At 36.5% G+C, this 22,541-nt stretch overlaps 1 protein-coding gene across 1 annotated transcript in view; it reads left to right on the top strand.

The window, feature by feature from the left end:
• BCHE (butyrylcholinesterase) overlaps positions 1-22,541 on the top strand; it is an 88,666-nt gene that overhangs the window by 65,025 nt on the left and 1,100 nt on the right. The window contains exon 3 of the mRNA XM_030864276.2: positions 16,549-16,715. Coding sequence (XP_030720136.1) covers positions 16,549-16,715 — 167 coding nt within the window. The remainder of the gene's footprint in view (positions 1-16,548; positions 16,716-22,541) is intronic.

The following is a 22,541-nucleotide window of genomic DNA, read 5'->3' on the forward strand; positions in this document are numbered from 1 at the left end:
TTTTTGATTTCCTTTTTGATTTTTTCAGTGATCTCTTGGTTATTTAGTAGCGTACTGTTTAGCCTCCATGTGTTTGTATTTTTCAGTTTTTTTCCTGTAATTGATATCTTGTCTCATAGCATTGTGGTTGGAAAGGATACTTGATATGATGTCAATTTTCTTAAATGTATCAAGGCTTAATTTGTGATCCAAGATATGGTCTATGCTTGAGAATGTTCCATGAGTACTTGAGAAGAAAGTGTATGCTGTTGTTTTTGGATGGAATGTCCTATAACTATCAATTAAGTCTATCTGTTCTAATGTGTCATTTAAAGCTTGTGTTTCCTTATTTATTTTCATTTTGGATTATCTGTCTGTTGGTGAAAGTGGAGTGTTAACGTTCCCTACTATTATTGTGTTACTGTCGATTTCCCCTGTTATAGCTGTTAGCATTTTCCTTATGTTTTGATGTGCTCCTATGTTGGGTGCCTAAATATTTGCAATTGTTATATCTTCTTCTTGGAATGATCATTTGATCATTATGTAGTGTCCTTCTTTATCTCTTGTAATAGTCTTTATTTTAAAGTCCACTTTATCTTATATGAGAATTGCTACTCCAGTTTTCTTTTGATTTCCATTTGCATGGAATACCTTTTCTTATTCCCTCACTTTCAGTCTGTATGTGTTCCTAGGTCTGAAGTGAGTCTCTTGAAGACACCATACATATGGGTCTTGTCTTTGTATCCATTCAACCAGTCTATGTCTTTTGGTTGAAGCATTTAATCCATTTATATTTAAGGTAATTATCGATATGTATTTTCCTATTACCATTTTCATAATTGTTTTGGGTTTGTTATTGTACATCTTTTCCTTCTCTTGTGTTTCCTGCCTAGAGAAGTTCCTTTAGCATTTGTTGTAAAGCTGGTTTGGTGGTGCTGAAATCTCTTAACTTTTACTCATCTGTAAAGCTCTTAATTTCTCTGTTGAATCTGAACGAAATCCTTGCTGGGTAGAGTAATCTTGGTTGTAGTTTCTTCCCTTTCATCACTTTAAATATGTCTTGCCACTACTTTCTGCAGAGTTCAGCTTTTAACCTTATGGGATTTCCCATTAATGTTATTTGTTGATTTTCCCTTGCTGCTTTTAATATTTTTTCTTTGAATTTAATTTTTGATAGTTTGATTAATATATGTCTGGGTGTGTCTCCTTGGATTTCTCCTGTATGGGACTCCCTGCACTTCCTAGAGTTGATTGACTATTTCCTTTCCCACTTTAGGGAAGTTTTCAACTATAATCTCTTCAAATATTTTCTCAGACCCTTTCTTTTTCTCTTCTTCTTCTGGGATCCCGATAATTCGAATATTGGTGCATTTAATGTTGTCCCAGAGGTCTCTGAGACTGTCCTCAATTCTTTTCATTCATTTTTCTTTATTCTGCTCTGTGGCAGTTATTTCCACTATTTTATCTTCCAGGTCACTTACCCATACTTCTGCATCAGTTTTTCTGCTCTTGATTCCTTCTAGAGTATTTTTAATTTCATTTATTGTGTAGTCCATCATTGTTTGTTTGCTCTTTAGTTCTTCTAGCTCCCTGTTAAAAGTTTCTTGTATTTTCTCCATTCTATTTCTGAGATTTTGTATATCTTTACTATCATTATTATGAATTATTTTTCAGGTAGACTGCTGTTTCCTCTTCCTTTTTTTGGGCTGGTCAGTTTTTACCTTCCTCCTTCATCTGCTGCATATTTCTCTGTCTTCTCATTTTGTTTAACTTACTGTGTTTGCGATCTCCTTTTCACAGTTTGCAGGTTCATAGTTTCTTTTATTTTTGGTGTCTGCTCCCAGTGGGTGAGATTGGTTCAGTGGCTTGTGTAGACTTCCTGGTGGAAGGGTTGGTGCCTTTGTTCTGGTGGGTGGGGCTGTACCTTGTCCTACTAGTGGGCACGGTTGTGTCTGGTGGTGTGTTTTGGAGTGTCTGTGAACATAGTATGACTTTAGGCAGCTGTCTGCTAATGAGTGGGTTTGTGCTCCTGTCTTGCTAATTGTTTGGCATGAGGCATCCAGCACTGGAGCTTGCTGGCCATTGGCTGGAGCTGGGTTTTAATGTTGAAACAAATATCTCTCGCAGAGCTCTCGCCAACTGATATTACGTGGGGCAGGGAGGTTTCTGGTGGTCCAATGTCCTGGACTCGGCCCTCCCACCTCAGAGGCTCAGGCCCTACACCTGTTCAGAGCACCAAGACCCTGCCACCCATGTGGTTCAGAAGTAAAGGAAGAAAGAAAGAAAGAAAAAAGCAAACAGACCAAACACTAGGACAAATGGTAAAAACAAACCTAAACAGACAAAATCACACAAAGAAGCATATGTATACACACTAAAACAAAATGGGAAAAAGAAAAAAAAAAAAGGAAGAGAGCAACCAAACCAATAAACAAATCTACCGATGATAATAAGCACTAAAAACTAAACTAAGATAAACATAAAACCAGAAAGAAATTAGACTCAGAAAGCAAACCCCAAGTCTACAGTTGATCCCAAATTCCACTGCCTCAATTTTGTTAACATTCATTGTCAATTGAGGTATTCTTCAGATGCAGAGTTTATCAAGTTGATTGTGTGGATTTTTTCTGCTGCTCCTGAGGCTGCAAGGACAAATTTCCCTTTCTCTTCTTTGTTTGCACAGCTCACAAAGGGGTTCAGCTTTGGTTTTGGCCCTACCTCTGTGTGCTGGCCTCCCTCAGGAGTCTGTTCTCCACCCAGACAGGAGCGGGTCAGCAGCTGATTAGGGCTCTCTTGCTCATTCAGGTTGGGGAGAAGTAGGGGTATGGTAGTCATAATTAGAATGTGGGGTGATCCTGCAGCAACAGAAGCTGGCATGTCATTGCAACAGCCTGAGGCACACCATTTGTTCTCCTGGGGAAATTGTCCCTATATAATGGGACCCTGGCAGTGTGTGCTGCACAGGCTCCCAGTGTGTGTGGGGGTGTTGGGGTAGTTACCTGCACTTTCACATAGGGTTCTGAGGTTATAGTGGCAGCAGCATTAGCAGTTCATGCCCATCTCTGTGGTCCGAGCTGATAGCCACGGCTCGTGCCTGTATCTGGAGCTCACTTAGGTTGTGTTCTGCTTCTGTGGGCACACAGGGAAGGAATCCCTTCTCTCGTGCACCCTGGAATAATGGTCTCTTGTCTCTTTGGCAGGTCCAGACTTTTTCCTGGACTCCTTCCCAGCTAGCTGTGGTGCACTAACCCCCTTCAGACAGTCTTCATATCACCAGCCCCAGTCCTCTCCCTGGGGTCTTACCTCTAAAGCCATAACCTCAGCTTCCAGCCCCCACTCACCCCAGCGGGTGAGCAGACAAGCCTCTCAGGTTGGTGAGCGCTTGGCAGCATAGATCCTTTGTGCAGGAATCTCTCCGCTTTGCCGTCTGCACCCCTGTTGCTGTGCTCTCCTTCATGGCTCCAAAGATTCCCCTCATGCACCCCCAATCCCCACCAATAAAGGGGCCCTCTAGTGTGTGGAAACTTTTCCTCCTTCACAGCTCCCTCCCAGAGGTACAGGTCTCATCCCTATTCTTTTTTTTCTTTTGATCTACCCATTTACGTGGGGATTTTCTTGCCTTTTGGGAAGTCTGAGGTCCACCAGCATTCAGTAGGTGTTACATAGGAGTTGTTCCACAAGAATGTGTTTTTGATGTATTTATGGGGAGGAAGCTGATCTCCATGTCTTACTCCTCTGTCATCTTGAAGGTCTCCTCTTGCTCTTGTTAAAATATTCTTCCCTCAAAAAAATTGGATGGCATACTCTTGTCCTCTGTCAACTCTTCACTTAAAAGTTTATTTCCTATCAAATATTGCAGAGTTTCACTACCCAGAGGTAGCCAAAGTCAAGGTGAAGACACAGCCTTCAGACTGTCAAGTTGGCCCAAGATTTCTGACAACACTTGCAAGTTCAGAGTCCCCACTGATGCCCTCAGATTTGATAATTCACTAGAATGATTCACTGAACTGAGAACAATGCTATAATTACAATGAACAGTTTTAATATAGCAAAAAGATATAGTTCAGAATGAACGTAAGAGATACATAGAGCAAAATCTACGACTGACAATGTTCCAAACAGAAACTTTCAATGTCCTCAGTGATATATTACCTTCATGGTATCAATTGTGGCAGTGTGCAACAAGCCTCTTAGATAGCCACATCCACCAGAGGGCAGACAGCAGAAGCAAGAAGAATTACAATTCTGCAGCCTGTGGAAGGAAAACCACATTCACAGACAGCTAGACAAAATAAAAAGGCAGAGTACTTTGTACTAGATGAAGGAATAAGATAAAACCCCAGAAAAACAACTAAATGAAGTGGAAATAGGCAACATTCCAGAAAAAGAATTCAGAAAAATGATGGTGAAGATGATCCAGGACCTCGGAAAATGAATGGAGGCAAAGATTGAGAAGATGCAAGAAATGATTAACAAAGACCTAGAACAATTAAAGAACAAACAAAAAGAGATGAACAATACAATAACTGAAATAAAAAATACACTAGAAGGAATCAATAGCAGAATAACTGAGGCAGAAGAACGGATAAATGACCTGGAAGACAGAATGGTGGAATTCACTGCTGTGGAACAGAATAAAGAAAAAAGAATGAAAAGAAATGAAGACAGCCTAAGAGATCTCTGGGACAACATTAAACACAACAACATTAGCACTATAGTGGTCCCAGAAGGAGAAGAGAAAGAGAAAGGACCCGAGAAAATGTTTGAAGAAATTATAGTTGAAAACTTCCCTAACATGGGAAAGGAAATAGCCACCCAAGTCAGGGAATTGCAGAGTTCCAAGCAGGAGAAACACGCTGAGACACATAGTAATCAAACTGACAAAAGTTAAAGACAAAGAAAAATTATTGAAAGCAACAAGGGAAAAATGACAAATAACATACAAGAGAACTCCCATAAGGTTAACACCTGATTTCTCAGCAGAAACTCTACAAACCAGAAAAGAGTGGAACAATATATTTAAAGTAATGATAGGGAATAAACTACAACCAAGATTACTCTACCCAGCAAGAATCTCATTTATATTCTATGGAGAAATCAAAAGCTTTACAGACAAGCAAAAGCTAAGAGAATTCAGCACCACCAAACCAGCTGTACAACAAATGCTAAAGGAACTTCTCTAAGTGGGAAACACAAGGGAAGAAAAGGACCTACAAAAACAAACCCATAACAATTAAGAAAATGGTAATAGGAACATACATATCAATAATTACCTTAAACATGAATGGATTAAATGCTCCAACCAAAAGACACAGACTCAGTGAATGGATACAAAAACAAGACCAATATATATGCTATCTACAAGAGACCCACTTCAGACTTAAGGACACATACAGACTGAAAGTGAGGGAATGGAAAAATGTATTCCATGAAAATGGAAATCAAAAGAAAACTGGAGTAGCAATACTCATATCAGATGAAATAGACTTTAAAATGAATAATGTTACAAGAGACAAGGAAGGACACTACATAATGATCAAGGGATCAATCCAAGAAGAAGATATAACAATTATAAATATATATACACCCAACATAGGAGCACCTCAATACATAAGGCAACTGCTAACAGCTACAAAAGAGGAAATCGACAGTAACACAGTAATAGTGGGGGACTTTAACACCTCACTTACACCAATGGACAGATCATCCAGACAGAAAATTAATAAGGAAACACAAGCTTTAAATGACACAATAGACCAGATAGATTTAATTGATATTTATAGGACATTCCATCCAAAAACAGCAGATTGCACTTTATTCTCAAGTGCACACAGAACATTCTCCAGGATACTTCACATCTTGGGTCACAAATCAAGCCTTGGTAAATTTAGGAATATTGAAATCATATCAAGCATCATTTCTGACCACAACGCTATGAGATGAGAAATCAGTTACAGGGAAAAAAACTGAAAAAACACAAACACATGGAGGCTAAACAATACGTTAATACGTAACCAAGAGCTCACTGAAGAAATCAAAGAGGAAATCAAAAACTATCTAGAGACAATTACAACAAATCATGACAGCTCAAAACTTATGGGATGCAGCAAAATCAGTTCTAAGAGGGAAGTATATAGGAATACAATCCTACCTCAAGAGACAACAAAAATCTCAAATAAACTATCTAACCTTACACCTAAGGGAACTAGAAAAAGAAGGACAAACAAAACCCAAAGTTAGTAGAAGAAAAGAAATCATAAAAATCATGGCAGAAATAAATGAAATAGAAACAAAGAAAGCAATAGCAAAGATCAATAAAACTAAAAGTTGTTTTTTTGAGAAGATAAAATTGATAAAATGGAAAAGGACCTACAAAAACAAAGCCATAACAATTAAGAAAATGGTAATAGGAGCATACATATGGATAATTACCTTAAACATGAATGGATTAAACTTACCAGCCAGACTCATCAAGAAAAACAGGCTAAAGACACAAATTAATTGAATTAGAAATGGAAAAAGGAGAAGTTACAACAAACACTGAAGAAATACAAAGCATCATAAGAGACTACTATAGTAACTCTATGCCAATAAAATGGACAACCAGGAAGAAATGGAGAAATTGTTAGAATGTTTACCTTTCCAAGACTGAACCAGAAAGAAATATAAAATATGAACAGATGATTACAAGCACTGAAATTGAACCTGTGATTAAAAAACTTCCAACAAACAAAAGTCCAAAAGATGGCTTCACAGGTGAATTCTATCAAATATTTAGAGAAGAGCTAACACCCATCCTTTTCAAACTCTTCCAAAATTTGCAGAGGAAAGAACACTGCCAAACTCATTCTATGAGGCCACCAGCACCCTGATACCAAAACCAGACAAAGCTACTACAAAAAAGGGAAATTGCAGACCAATATCACTGATGAATATAGATGCAAAAATCCTCAACCAAATACTAGCAAACAGAATTCAACAACACATTAAAAGGATCATACACCAAGATCAAGTGGGAATTTTCACATGGATGCAAGGATTCTTTAATATATGCAAATCAATCAATATGATACACCATATTAACAAACTGAAGAATAAAAACCATATGATCATCTCAATAAATGCAGAAAAAACTTTGGACAAAATTCAACACCCATTTATGATAAAAACTCTCCAGAAAGTGGGCATAGAGGGAACCTACCTCAACATAATAAAGGCCATGTACGAAAAACCCACAGCAAACATCATTCTCAATGGTGAAAAACTGAAAGCATTTCCTCTAAGTTCAGGAACAAGACAAGAATGTCCACTCTTACCACTATTATTTAACATAGTTTTGGAAGTCCTTGCCATTGCAGAGAAGAAAATGATATAAAAGGAATACAAATTGGAAAAGAAGAAGTGAAGCTGTCACTGTTTGCAGATGACATGATAGTATACATAGAGAATCCTAAAGATGCCACCAGAAAACTACTAGAGCTAATCAATGAATTTGGTACAGTTGCAGGGTACATAATTAATGCACAGAAATCTCTTTCATTTCTATACACTAAAAACGAAATATCAGAAAGAGAAATTATGGAAAAAATCCCATTCACCACTGCAACAAAAATGATAAAAACCTAGGAATAAACCTACATAATGAAGTAAAGAACTGTACTCAGAAAACTATAAGACACTGATGAAAGAAATCAAAGGTGACACAGATGGAAAGATATACCATGTTCTTGGATTGGAAGAATCAATATTATGAAAATGACTATGCTACCCAAAGCAATCTACAGATTTAATGCAATCCCTATCAAATTACCTGTGGCATTTTTTACAGAACTAGAACAAAAACTCTTAAAATTTATAAGGAGACCAGAAAAGACCCTGAATAGCAAAAGTAGTCTTGAGGTAAAAAAAAACAGAGCTTGGAACCAGATTCCCTGACTTCAGACTATACTACAAAGCTATAGTAATGTAGACAATATGGTACTGGTACAAAAACAGAAATATAGATCAATGGAATAGGATAGAAAGCTGAGAGATAAACCCACACACGTTTGGTCAACTAATCTATGACAAAGGAGGCAAGGATATACAGTGGAGAAAAGACAGCCTCTTCAATAAGTGGTGCTGGGAGAAATGGACAGCTACATGTAAAGGAATGAAATTAGAATACTCCGTAACACCATACACAAAAATAAACTCAAAATGGATTAAAGACCTAAATGTAAGACCGGACACTATAAAACTCTTAGAGGAAAACATAGGAAAAACACTCTTTAACATAAATCACAGCAAGATCTTTTTTGATCACCTCCTAGAATAATGGAAATTAAAACAAAAATAAATGAATAGGACCTAGTGAAACTGAAAAGCTTTTGCAAAGCAAAGGAAACTACAAACAAGATGAAAAGGCAACCCTCAGAATGTGAGAAAATATTTGCAAACGAATCAATGGACCAAGGATTAATCTGCAAAATATATAAACAGCACATGCCGCTCAATATTAAAAAAAAACAAAGAGTCCAATCAAAAAATGGACAGAAGACCTAAATAAACATTTCTCCAAAGAAGACATACATATGGCCAAGAAGCACATGAAAAGTTGCTCAATATCACTAATTATTACAGAAATACAAATCAAAACTACAATGAGGTATCACCTCACAGCAATTAAAATGGGCATCATCAGAAAATCTACAAACAAATGCTGGAGAGGGTGTGGAGAAAAGGGAACACTTTTGCACTGTTGGTGGGAATGTAAATTGATACAGCCACTATGGAGAACAGTATGGAGGTTCCTTAAAAAACTAAAAATAGAATTGCCATATGACCCAGCAGTCCCACTACTTGGCATATACCCAGAGCAAACTATAATTCAACAAGACACATACACCCCAATGTTCATTGCATCACTATTTACAACAGCCAGGTCATGGAAGCAACCTACATGCCCATTGACAGATGAATGGATAAAGAAGATGTGGTACATATATACAATTGAATATTACTCAGCCATAAAAACGAAGGAAATTGGGTCATTTGTAGAGACATGTATGGATCTAGAGAGTGTCATACAGAGTGAAGTAAGTTAGAAAGAGAAAAACAAATATCGTATATTAACGCATATATGTGGAACATAGAAAAATGGTACAGATGAACTGGTCTGCAGGGCAGAAATTGAGACACAGATGTAGAGAACAAACGTATGGACACCAAGGGGGGGAAAGCGGTGGGGGTTGTGTGTGTGTGATGAATTGGGTGATTGGGATTGACATGTATACACTGATGTGTATAAAATTGATGACTAATAAGAACCTGCTGTATAAAAAATAAAATAAAATTCAAAAATTCACACAATAAAACATAGATCTTATCCTTTCACTTAACGCTCTTAAACATTTTGAAATATTCTGATGGCATGTAAAATAAAATCCAGTTTCTTTATCATAAAAAAAAAATTGTGGCAATATGCACATGAAGAATTGCCAACCCAGGAAGCTCACCTGAACTTGAGGTTCACAGTTTTACTGGTGTTTCATCATAAAGGCATGTTTGATTGTATTATTGGCCAAGTGGTAAAACTCAATCTTCAGGCTCCTCTCCTTCCTGGAGATCAGGATGATATTACTTGGTGCAAAGTCCCAACCCTTTAATCACATGGTTAGCCTTTCTGGTGAGGATACTTCTTTCCCTAAAATTATCGGTATGAGCAGCCTCACCCTGAGTCATGGCATTAGCAAAAGCCATCATGTGCACAACATGAGTCACCTTGTTAGCATAAAGTATCAGGTACACTGAAAAATTCCAAAGACTTAGGGGTTATCTCACAAGGAAATGTGGACAAAGGCCAATAAAATTCATTATTATACTGTCCCTCACCACTGCTCCTTCACACACACACACACACACACACACACACACACACACACAAAATAATATATACTCATTTCCTATCATCCCCACTCTCCACTTTATTATTATTTCTAGCAGCTATTACTGTTTAACATACTATACATTTTCCTTTATTTTCATCTTTATCATCTATCTTTCTCATAGAATGAAAACTGTAAGAGGCAGGAATTTCTGTCTTTTTTGTTTTTGTTGAATCTTCAGTGATTCAAACAAGCCTGACATAATGAAACAGGAGGGAAGGGGGCAGGGCACAACTTTAAAAGAATGACATAGCCTGAGGATACAACATAAACTGATTAGAACCAAATAGGTCCTAGATGGCAGACTTCCACTAGACCTTGAGCCTCAGTATACTCATTGTAACACATCAGCATGCTAAATGACACACCCACAGGTGCCATGACAGTTCCAAGAGTGACCATAAAGTTCAAAAAGTGGGTGGTGGGCCAATTTCTGGAAATTCCTACACCTTCCCCAAAATAGCTGGAATACTCTCACTCATTAGCCTATGAAATTACCCAGCCCTATAAAAACTGACAACCCCATACCCTGGTGCCTCTCGCCTTCTGAGGTTGCCCACACTCCATGTGTGGAGTGTATTTCTCTCTAAATAAATCCACTTCTTACCTATCACTTTGTCTCTCACTGAATACTTTCTGTGATGAGACATCAAGAACCTGAGCTTCACTAAGTCCTGCGACCAGGTGTGTGATCTCAGTTAAAAGAATGTGGGTTCAATTCCCAATCTGAGTTGCACAGTTTCAATGCTATACTCTCAGTTAATATTTGTTTAATGAAAGAATGGATTTAATCTCTAAATTCAGATTCTCCTATAACCCCTCTATTCTTTAAGTTAAAGTACTGTTTGTGGACACATAGTTTTTGAAGGCAAAATCCCACTGTGTCCCCCTTTGCCCGGCAAAGTAATAAAACTATCCTTTTCTACCTCACACACCCCCCAAAAAATACAGTTTTATTTAAGCATGACATGACATGGAATATAAATCCACGAATATGTGCATATTTAAGAAATTATCCAATATATACTGTATCCCTTTAGCACTCTTATGATTGTGGAATATTTCAGGTGGCCTTTCAATTTACAACTACTAATCATGGCTTCATTTTACTAGACTGTAAAGCATTCTAAAATATATTCACTTTAAAATCACTGTATATCTTAGTTAGAAATAACTGTCTCTGGCTCCCTGCTGGTTGTTTGGCCTGGGGCAACCCGGCACTGGAGCCTACGCAGGCTCTTTGGTGGGGCTGATGGCGGACTCTGGGGGCGCTTACACCAGGGAGTGCTTCCCAAAGCTTCTGCTGCCAGTGTCCTTGTCCTCACAGTGGGACATAGCCACCCCTAGCCTCTGCAGAAGACCCTCCAACACTAGCAGGAATCTGCTAAGGCAGATACGTGGACACTGAGGTGTCTGGCAGAGGCCCCCAGGCTGTGTGGAAGGGGGCATGGGCCTGATGCTCCCCTCTGAAACCTGTTCCAGTGGCCAGGATCACAGAACAGAGGCTCTGAAGGGGACCCCTAACAGCTACTGCAATCACAAGGCACCTCCCTGTCACCCCTGAGCCCCCCCAGGACACAGGGTCGTCCTGTGTGTGGGTTCCCACTTAAGGTCTACGTTTCTGACAGATGATGACACTGAAGAAGAAGAGATTTGCTTTGGTTAAATGTGACTCGAGTTGCAAGGAAAAACCCACGATCCATAAACTCAGTGAATCACTGGGCCACCCTGCCCTGAAGCTGGGGATCAAGAATCTTACTAAAGTTAGATGTAGTCACACATCCTAAAAACTAGTTGCAGGGCTTCCCTGGTGTTGCAGTGGTTGAGAGTCCGCCTGCCAATGCAGGGGACACGGGTTCGTGCCCCGGTCTGGGAAGATCCCACATACCGCGGAACGGCTGGGCCCGTGAGCCATGGCCGCTGAGCCTGCACGTCCGGAGCCTGTGCTCCGCAACAGGAGAGGCCACAACAGTGAGAGGCTCGCGTACCGCAAAAAAAAGAAAAAAAAAACTAGTTGCAGAGATTGATAACTGAACCAATACAGAAAGGAATACAGTAAGGACACCCAGAATTCCTGAAGCCACTCAAGGACCCCGGACACACTGAGAATGACCAAGTGGGAAGAGGGGAAGGCCTGGATCCTGGGTAACAAATGCTTGTAAGTCACTGACCCGACCAAACTGGAAATTGTCCTCCTTTTGTCCTTTTAGTGTCAGGAAAAAAAAAAAACTTTATTTTTAAGCACTGTTTGTTGAGGTTTTTGTTTGCAGAAGCCCAAGCAACCAAATGCTACAGTTCTCATGGCCCTGCTCCTTACCAGACAGCCCAGGATGCCTGTTTAAAGGAAATCAGGGAAGAAAAGAGGATTAAGTGGGATTTACTGACAGCTCTGGACTAAAGGAGCCTCCAAAATAACAGGACAAGTGAATACATAGTCAAAATAGCTGAAAATGCCCACCTAGAAGAGGTGGTTCACCTGCTCCCACGGAACACACACAGCGCCAGGCCCCATCTCAGGGTCCAGACGAGGAAACCGAGGCACATGAAATGAAGTTCCTTATCTGACGTCACAGCAGAGCTTGCCTGCACTGCCTAAGTGTCAGGGTACGTTACCAGGTTACACCAACATAAGGACACAGTGTTTGCTTCCCCAGGACTTCCTAGCAGGACAGGAGATGTCACCTCATGGGATGGGAAACGAGAGCCGGACAGGCTTCCCAGAGGCGGCATGTGATCTGGAGCTGGGAGACAGACACAGGTGTCTAACAGAGGAGATCAAAACCACTTTAATCATTCATAAAGCCTACTGGACACCTGGGCCTTAGACCTGCGGTGCGGCAATCGGCCCCAGGGAAACGCTTAGCTCTGGAGGACACATCTCAAAGTAGAAGAAGGTAGACCCAAAGGCAACTGTTTGGAAACACAAAATATAGTTAGAAGTTTCACCTTCTAAAAATGTCAGTGCTGGGCTTCCCTGGGGGCCCAGTGGTTAAGAATCCGCCGGCTAATGAAGGGGACACGGGTTCAAGCCCTGGTCTGGGAAGATCCCACATGCTGCAGAGCAACTAAGCCCGTGCACCAAAACTACTGAGCCTGTGCTCTAGAGCCCATGAGCCACAACTACTGAGCCCACGTGCCACAATTACTGAAGCCTGCCAGCCTAGAGCCCATGCTCTGCAACAAGAGAAGCTGCCGCAATGAGAAGCCCACGCATAGCAACAAAGAGTAACCCCCAGTTGCCGTAACTAGAGAAAGCCCGTGCGCAGCAACGAAGACCCAATGCAGCCAAAAATAAATAAATAAATAAAATTGTCAGTGCCTACGCTTGACCACATTAGAGGGACTGAATAGATGACAGGTGAAGTGAGCTGCCTGTGCCAGAAAGAAAGAACAAATGATGTCTGTGGTCCTGGGAAATTTTTAAAAAGCTAAAGAAACAAATGGAACACACCTTTAACAATTCTGATATTTGCTTAAATCCCGTAAAAATAAAGACAAGTTCTTCAAATGAGAAAAAAAAAAAAAAAGAGAAATAACTGTCCCTGAATTCTTAAAGGGAACCTTAAGTCCTGTGTTAGGATTGGGTAGGCAATATTGGAATTTGTAATTCAAAGAAAACTTGATGCATGAAGTTGAGTGCATCCTACTTCTTCATACCTGGCATCCTGAGTAAATTAATGTCTTTTTAAAGAATTTCTTCATAAAATGAATTATCAAATCTGTGCTCAAATACCAATGACAAGCAGGTAATTTCCTGTAATACAGTTTGAAAGGTACTCTGCTTTTTTAGTTAAATAAGCCATGTGTTAAAATTTTTCTATCCTACATCAGAGGAAAAGTGAAATGGATGACTGTTAGACCACTTTTGTATACCACAAATTGGGAAAAGAACCTGGTAACAAAAAGAGAAGAGATTTCTTTATCTCATGGAAAGTGTTAAGTATTATCACTTTGAGGTCTTTATTTTATAACCAGAATAGAAAATATTTTTGAAAAATAATAAACTCAAGATGTTTAAATTTATCTTATAATTTTGGAATTAAAATTATATAGTGTTTCAGAATTCTGTATCTGGGAATTATACTGTATTTCACAAAGTGTTTAATTGATACAAATAGGAAGAGAATTATGTCTCTGGTTAAGTTTTAGAGTCTTTGGAGGTTTCTGCAATTGTAGAGTAAAATGCTTCATCACTTCAAGAGCTATTTCAATCACTTTTTGAAAACTATATCTGCATCCATAGGCAAAGGAATTTTATTATCTCTGAATTACAATTTGGAATCTCATGAGTTATTTCATAGGACAAAGTTTGTTAAATGAACACTGGCAGTGCCATTAGTGTTTCGCTCTTGAACTCAAGTACAAGTCAGCTCTATTTAAGTCACCATTTGCAGAAGCCAGAAATAAATGTGCAGTTAAAATGGTGCCATAAGTTAATTAGAATGGAATTAGAAGGAAAGTGGGCAATTTAGGAACATAAGGATTGCTGTACCGAATCAGACCAATGGTTCTCCTGGTTTAATATCCAGCCTCCAGCAGCTGTACTTGTTCATTTCTAAAGCTTTAACAGAAAAGAAAAAGACTACATAATTCACCTAGACAAGTGTGCCATCTGTGATCTGGAGAAATTTTCTTCCTGACCTCTTTCAAATAATACCCTAAAGCAAGCGGTTTCAATCCTGTTATGATATTGGCTTAGCTTGAATAGCTCTGGTTATTAATAATTCTTATTAAATCATCCAACTCCTACATAAAATCAACTAGTTCATCAAGAAGCTGTTTATCTCTACAGCCCCTGAATCATGGTTGAATATTTGTGCATCTGTGATAAATTAGGAATTTATGGTACTTATTCAACACAAGCTCTTGTTGGCAAAATCTGCCTCTAGTTAACCAAGCTGGATGAATGCCTGCTTCGCTTTCCAAATTCTAGGGGTTCACAGGCTTTCGGCCAAAAAAAAAAAAAAAGTGTATCTGCTATCACTACTCCCAACTTCCTATCCATTAATAATATACAGAAGGTATTTGAATGATGAAGAATTCTGTGTGCTAAACTTTTAGAAAAGTTCAACTGGAGTTTTTCTTATATGACTTTGCTTAAGTTAGACGAATCTAAGAGAAAGGAATGAATTACTTATCCCTATCACTTTAGTCTTCCTTTTATGATACAAGTATCTGTGACTAGTTTCTAAGTTTCTTGATTATTCTAGATACCACCTCCGGGTCAATATTTCTAAAATGTTATGTACACAATAAACCATCTAGCAAAGAATCCCTCAAGAATTGTAAATGCCTACAAGCTAAAGTCTGAACCGTTTTCCTAGGCTGTCAGATCTTACTGCTATAACACTTATATCCTAAAGCTATAATTCTAAAAGGATCTCCTCTATCTTAGAATCCAAGAAAACTAGTTTTTTCATTGCTATTTGGACTAAGAGAACACTTATTATTTATACTATGTTAATTCTGTTCCCTTTCTCTAGCACTCCAAACTTCTCTTTCTGGTTCAATTCCTTATTTTTTCTCCTTACTTCAGCTAAAATTGCCCTTTAGGTAATTCCCTCTTCTGACAATTTTTGTCCCTTTGTTTATGCTTGATTTAGTCTACCATATATTGTTGGTTCTTTGTTTTCATGGATGTCCTTGATTGTAAATTCCCTGAGGGAAACTATGTTTTCCATATTTATTTGTGTTTCTAGAGCCCAGGCAGGGTCTGACTCATAATAATAGCATACAAATATATTAAAGAAAAATCTTTAGAATCACCAGTGACTATCTAAACAGAGTCACTTCCAGAATGTTTACTCTTTGAGTTTCTGTTTGTGTGACCTAGGCAATAATATATTATTGAGTCCTACAAGGTACAAAAGAACCAAAAATCATAAATTTCTGAAAAATAGAGCCAAGTGTTACTGATTTAAAAATCACAAAGATATGGGAAACATCAACACAAAAAAGAGAATCTGAAGGTTCTAGACTCCTGATGTTAGAAAATGAAGGAATTCCAAGCACAAGTAATAGCTAGGCAAAGACAGGAGGTAAAATAGAGGAGGGAATCACTAAGGAACTGTCCCTAATTCCTGTTGGTTGGCCCATGAAGAGAATACCTGAAAGTAATTTTGGAAATGTGGGTGGCAGCATGTTCACTAACCTTTATTGAACTAACTCACTGGGGAATTATTGAAAGATTTTTAATCAGTGAACAGATCTGTAAGAATGTAAGATCAACTTAAAAATGAGACTGAGGGCAGTTCCCTAGGGTAACGAGGTTATTACATACTAAGGAAATGTGTAATCAGTCCCAAATTTAAACACATGTTTAAGTGTGAAGAAAATATAAGCATTCTAGAATAGAATATATTTTTCTCCCTGTATGTTAAGCAGAAATGTGTGTAATAAGTTCTTCTTTAAATTTTAATTCCTACAATTTTAACTAACATAGTGCTTCAAGGTGCTGAAAATATTCAACCCAGTTCATTTACGCTTGACGTCATCAAACAAATCCACAATTTTTCTTTTTCCACAATTTTCCTGACTTTTTAAAAGCTCTTATTGTTTTTTGAGAACTATATATATATATATATATATATTTAATCTATCATTGATTTCAGTAGAATTATAATGTCTCTCTTTAATTTTTTAGAAATCCAAATGGGACCCAAAACAATAGTACAAGATGGCCTGTCTTCAAAAGCAATGAACAAAAATATTTAACCTTGAATACAGAGTCACCAAGAGTATACACTAAACTACGTGCTCAACAGTGCCGATTCTGGACACTATTTTTTCCCAAAGTCTTGGAAATGACAGGTGTGTGTTGTTTTTTGTTTTGTTTTGTTTTGTTTTAGTATTTGGTTAAATAATTGGTTATGGATTATGTAAAAGGGGGAAAAGGTAGACTATTCATGGCACAGTGATAATGTTCATCTGTGACTTTACAATTAATTGATTCCAATGTGTACATTATTTTAACAACCTTCTTCCAACAAGTTTAGATATGTTTTGAGGGCTTACTATATAAGCAGCACCTTAGCAGTTAAATAAAGAAAGCAAAACTAGGAATTTTTCCCTAGAGGAACAGGAAACCTAGCAGTGGAACTAAAATAGGGCACTCTCGCTATTCAGCCAATTTTTGTGGAATTAACTAATGGATAAATGAAAAAATAAATATATAAAATAAATAATATATAATTGTTTATTTTATATATTTATACTCAAAAAGAGGCAAAACAAATTTAGTGATACAGATGTAGAGAACAAACGTATGGGGGAAAGTGACGGGGGTGGTGGTGGTGGTGAGATGAATTGGGAGGCTGGGATTGACATATATACACTAATATGTATGGAATAGATAACTCATAAGAAAAACAATAGTGATAAATAGTAAAACCCTTGATTTCTAAGGGGGAAAAATATCTAAAATTTACATATCTAAAAACACAATCCAAATATTTCTAAATATTCTAAGCTTGGAGATATTTAAGACCACCTACATACATTACATAATACAATAAAATAGTAGTAATTTAGTTAACTACTCTTCAGGAAGTGATTACTTAGATTTGTATAAGGAAATACTAGGAAAATTGTTCAGATTATCCTACTATTTCAGAATTCATTGGTAAGAAGATATTTGGCTAAACTTGAATGACCAACATGAATGATCACATTTTCTGTGAGAAAAATGACATACATATACAATTCACTGCCTGTTTTTTTCTTTTTTAAATGTCAGCTATTTATAACTGATGTGGCTCCTCAGGTCTATTTTCCATATTTTTCAAATAAAAGTAATTGACTTTCAATCACCAGACACATCGCTAACTAGTTCCTTTATACTTTACCATTCTGTTCATCAGAACATTCTGCAATTTTCAGGCTACATACTAGATATCACAATACAGTAGATGTTTTTAGTTTCTTCTTTAGAGCGGTTAGGAGTTACTTTCAGGCAAATATGGACATCTCAGAGTTGTATTTGATTGTTTAATATGCCTTTTGATTCTCAGATTTTACTCACCAAAATTATAATTATGGACTCATCTGTTTGGGAAACATTATTGATAGACCAGTTCTCTGTGCATCACTAAATGCTGAGTGGCACAATATATATCAGAGATGGGCTCCTGCATCCCTTGGCAGAACTACAGTGCTGCCCTTGTGTCCTCTGGGTGTGAATAACAATGAGGTAACACATTTAATCTGCCAAGAGACCAGAAGAGGTAGCATTTAACAAATCACAGACTACATATTCTCAATTGTTACTTAAAATATTTTTAAATGAGAGGGTCATAAGGGAAATAAGGGAAATAAGGTGGGGTAGGAGCAAATTTTAAATGACTAATTTATTATAAACCAAACTGAGTCATTCTGGTTCAAGCTAATGTGGTCTACTGTGATGTATTTGTTGGTAAAATAAAATTTCAATCTCAGTAATTTTTGAAAATGTACTTCAAAATCTCTATCTCTAAATACTCAACTACTATAAAGCAGGTTGAATAAACAAACTCCTAAATTTTTAGCTAGATGCTGCTCCATCCTACACAAGTCTGAACAACTTTCTAGTGTAAGCAACACTGAGCTGTATGGAAATACCATACCTTGCTCTGGGATATTTCCAGTGTGTCTTGAAAACATAACTTTATATTTTAGCAGTATTTTTTTCAGATAATTCCCCCAAAGGAGTTATATGAAATATATTTAATAAAATTTAAAGTAAATGCATGATATAATTGTTATAACATCAACAATGTATTCATTAATAATAAAAATGTTTACATTTAAACAAACAGAACCACTTTGAAATGCCATGTTTTTAGGTTTTATAAACATAAAGGGACTAAAAGATTAAGAAATATAAAGGGACTAAAAGATTAAGAAAATATGTTCTTACCATACCTTATAGTTTTCAAGTCACAAAACTTCAAACATTCTAATTTTCAATGTTCTGAAAATTGGAGTTATTCAGATGACCTGGGCTGAAGTTTTTATGGAAATATTACTTTTAAAAAAAGATAACTTTACAAGCAAAGGAAAATTTCAAAAAATAACTAGTGACTGGATTTCTTAAAAGGAGAAATGTTTACCTCACTCACGATGGAAGCCCAATAGTCTTTATAAGTACCATTTGAGCAGTTGTTTACATCTGAGCAATAAATATTCTCAAATAAAATGATCCTTAAGACTTGTTTAAACACACAAATTCTAGCACTTAACTTTCAGACTATACTTCAGCACACAGCTAGGCTGTTATTGCAAACACCTGCAAGAAATAAAATACAATATTTGTTTCAACTGTTATCAAATTCAGATTTTTCACTAAGAATATAACTCCACAATATCTCATAATCATTTGAAAAAGGAAAAGGAAATAGAGAAATGAGGCATTCAATGTCAATAAAATATCAATATTTTTCATTAAAATTGAGAAAGTAAATTTATTTAAAGGAAAAAATATTTAATCTTCACATCTTCCCAGTAAAAAAAAGTATCAGATCCAGTGGTTCCTCCTTTGACCTTTGAATACATCATGAATCAAAGCGTTGAATAAATCATGAACCAAAGTGTTATTTAGTTGTTGCTTGCTACAACTAAAGAAGACCACATATAAATTTAAAAGCTGAGATACCACTTGGATTGGTCACTTTGGAACCTCATATACTGCTATTTGCTAATTATTTAGCAAGAATGGCAAACAAAAATGAGATAGTGCAAAGGTGGTTTGAAGAAAAAAAATCAAGCTAGTTTTGCTGGTTGCATATTTGAGTTTTCCATTCTTTGTTAAAAGCAAAACAAAATGAACAAATACACAAAGACTTTGGGTAACTTGATAATCAAATTAAATGATCTATTTGTTTCACTGTAAAAGTACATGAAGTCTTCAGAAAGCCCAGCCTGAGTTTATCGTAGTTCATTCTACTGTCTCACCATACACCAAAAATTATAAAAGGACAACTAGTAAGTTTGTGATCTACTCCATAAAGAATTATGAAATCCTTTGCAATTTTAATAACTAGTTGACAAACAGGAAAATAAGCAAGTAAAGAGAACAGAAGATATTTTTAATGAACTCTCAGAGTACAGGAAATATGTTATTTTTTAATCAAAATGTTCAGCACCATTAAATATCAATGTAATGTCATCTAACTTCATCTCCAATAACTATTTGGGGTTGACTTACCTCTCTTATGTTCTGTCCTAACTCCTCAGACTTGGCTAAATAGACTCAGCTCTGGTGAAATATTGCTCACCCTTTTTTAATTGACAAGACAAAAAAACAGTTTCATTACTATCCCTCTTTCTGTAGGGAAGAGAGCCTGATTTTCCCCCAAATGAGACACAATGTGGGCAAAATGAAGGTCACCAAAGTCCTGAAAAAGTTGTGTCAATATGTTCATGAACTACTGGTATTGATCTAGCTATACACTGATTCAATAAAGAGCAAAGTTAGGAATAAATTTTTATAACAAGGGCAGTAAATTCATTTCCAGAGCTCCCCGTAGATGCATATAACTTGATTTCACAATGTAAGTACCATCTCATTTATCCCTCATGGCAACATTGCAAAATAGGGATTACCAACTCCATTTACATTTGGAAAACTAATTTGAAAGTTAAGAATTTTTTTTTATGTCACTAATACCATAATTGATCAAGCTGGAATTTCAACCCATGTCACTCCAAAGCCTATACTGATATTCTTTTCTTTATTTCACACTGCAGCACCCTGTTAACTACAAAACAAATAGATCTACATCTCACCGATGATGATAAATCTATAGCCACTTAAGTAGTGTTCCAGTTTTGGAGGAAGAAAAGAAGGAGAGGGAGGAGAAAAACTTCTAATTTTGGTTTTGACTTATGACAAAGGACTCAGGTTTTTTATTGTCTTTTTATTATGGTATATTCAGTTCCTTTGGATACTGTTAGAAAATAATTAAATGTTTTGAACTTTATTGTCTCAATCAATGTCCAGTACTTCTAAAGTAAAAATGTACTCAGGTTTACAGAGCATTTGTGCACTAAAAAGTAAACTATTTTAATAACTAAATTGTATAGATATTTGATTATGACACATAAGGAAATAAATTTATATTTATATGAATCAATGGATTTGGTATCATTCCATGAAGAGGAAATGAAAATCAGATATAAGACCTTTTCTCTAAATATTAAAATTCATGGTCTAAATGCTAAATTACCAGTCATTTATTTGTTATATTAAAAATTTTGTTTTTTCAGAATTTTAGAGTCCTTATTTTGTGTAAATAACATTTAAAACAGCATTTAATTATCATAAAAAAGAACATAAAAGTGGATAATTTGGTATGATATTTAACATCTTTCTTCCACATTTAATGGTTTTGACTCTTCAGAAAAATTCTTTTATTCACAAAAAATTATAGCCATTGACTTTTAAAAGGCATTTTACATAAAAATAGGACATTTTTGTATAAATTCTTAAATATTTATCCAATGTCCAAGCATTGTGAACATTTGAGACCTAAATATATCTTAAATTACAGGGGATCTCTTAATGGCTGTACAAATGTTTTAAATATTTTGATTTTCATATAAACTAAAAACAAATCACTGAATGTGCTCCATTGTGATAACATGAGTGAAGGCACTTTTTCATATACATTATAATGTAGTATGAGATCACATGAACTTTCTTCTCCAAATTAACATCCTACAAATTTATAATTTTAGAAAATTCCTAACTGAAAAGTATACATTAAAAAATTGTCAGTTCCCGGGCTTCCCTGGTGGCGCAGTGGTTGAGAATTTGCCTGCTAATGCAGGGGACACAGGTTCGAGCCCTGGTCTGGGAGGATCCCACATGCCACGTAGCAACAAGGCCCGTGAGCCACAACTACTGAGCTTGCGCGTCTGGAGCCTGTGCTCCGCAACAAGAGAGGCCGCAATAGTGAGAGACCCGCACACCACGATGAAGAGTGGCCCCTGCTTGCCACAACTAGACAAAGCCCTCGCACAGAAACGAAGACACAACACAGCAAAAATAAATAAATTAATTAATAAACTACTACCCCCAACATCTTCTTAAAAAAAAAAAAAATTGTCAGTTCTTATTTTCACAATAGTTGAAATCACTTAAAATTTTGTTTTTAATTCAATGACTATAGCTCAGCATCCTAAAAGTTTAAAAAGTAAAAGAACTACAAATGTATAAAATACCTATAGATTTAAATAAACTACCTTCTAGCTTTATTATATCTATTTATATTAGGAACATAAATATACGGTTTTAAAAGTTTGTAATTTAAGATTTTCTGTTGTTCACAGACTTTATTCTTTAATATAATACACTTTCAAATAAATCAAGATTTCAAGGTTTTTGTAGTACATAAACCCTTTTCGATTCATTGTCTCACATTATTTCTGGTATAAACACTCCTCTCCCCTGACACATACATATACTTTGCAAATTGCTGGAGATTTTCTTAATCATCCTTCTAATTTGCAAAGCAATTAATAAACTTCTATCATATAGTACAATAGTTTCAATAAGTTGCTTTCAATGACCAGGCATTGTTTGGAGTTAAAATATATTGATATATGATGAGTGTAGAATCTATACAGAATGCCGATTACAAAGTTCTCCTTATGCATTAA

Source organism: Globicephala melas, chromosome 4 (assembly GCF_963455315.2).
Source record: "Globicephala melas chromosome 4, mGloMel1.2, whole genome shotgun sequence".
In the NCBI taxonomy this organism is placed as follows: Eukaryota; Metazoa; Chordata; class Mammalia; order Artiodactyla; family Delphinidae; genus Globicephala; species Globicephala melas.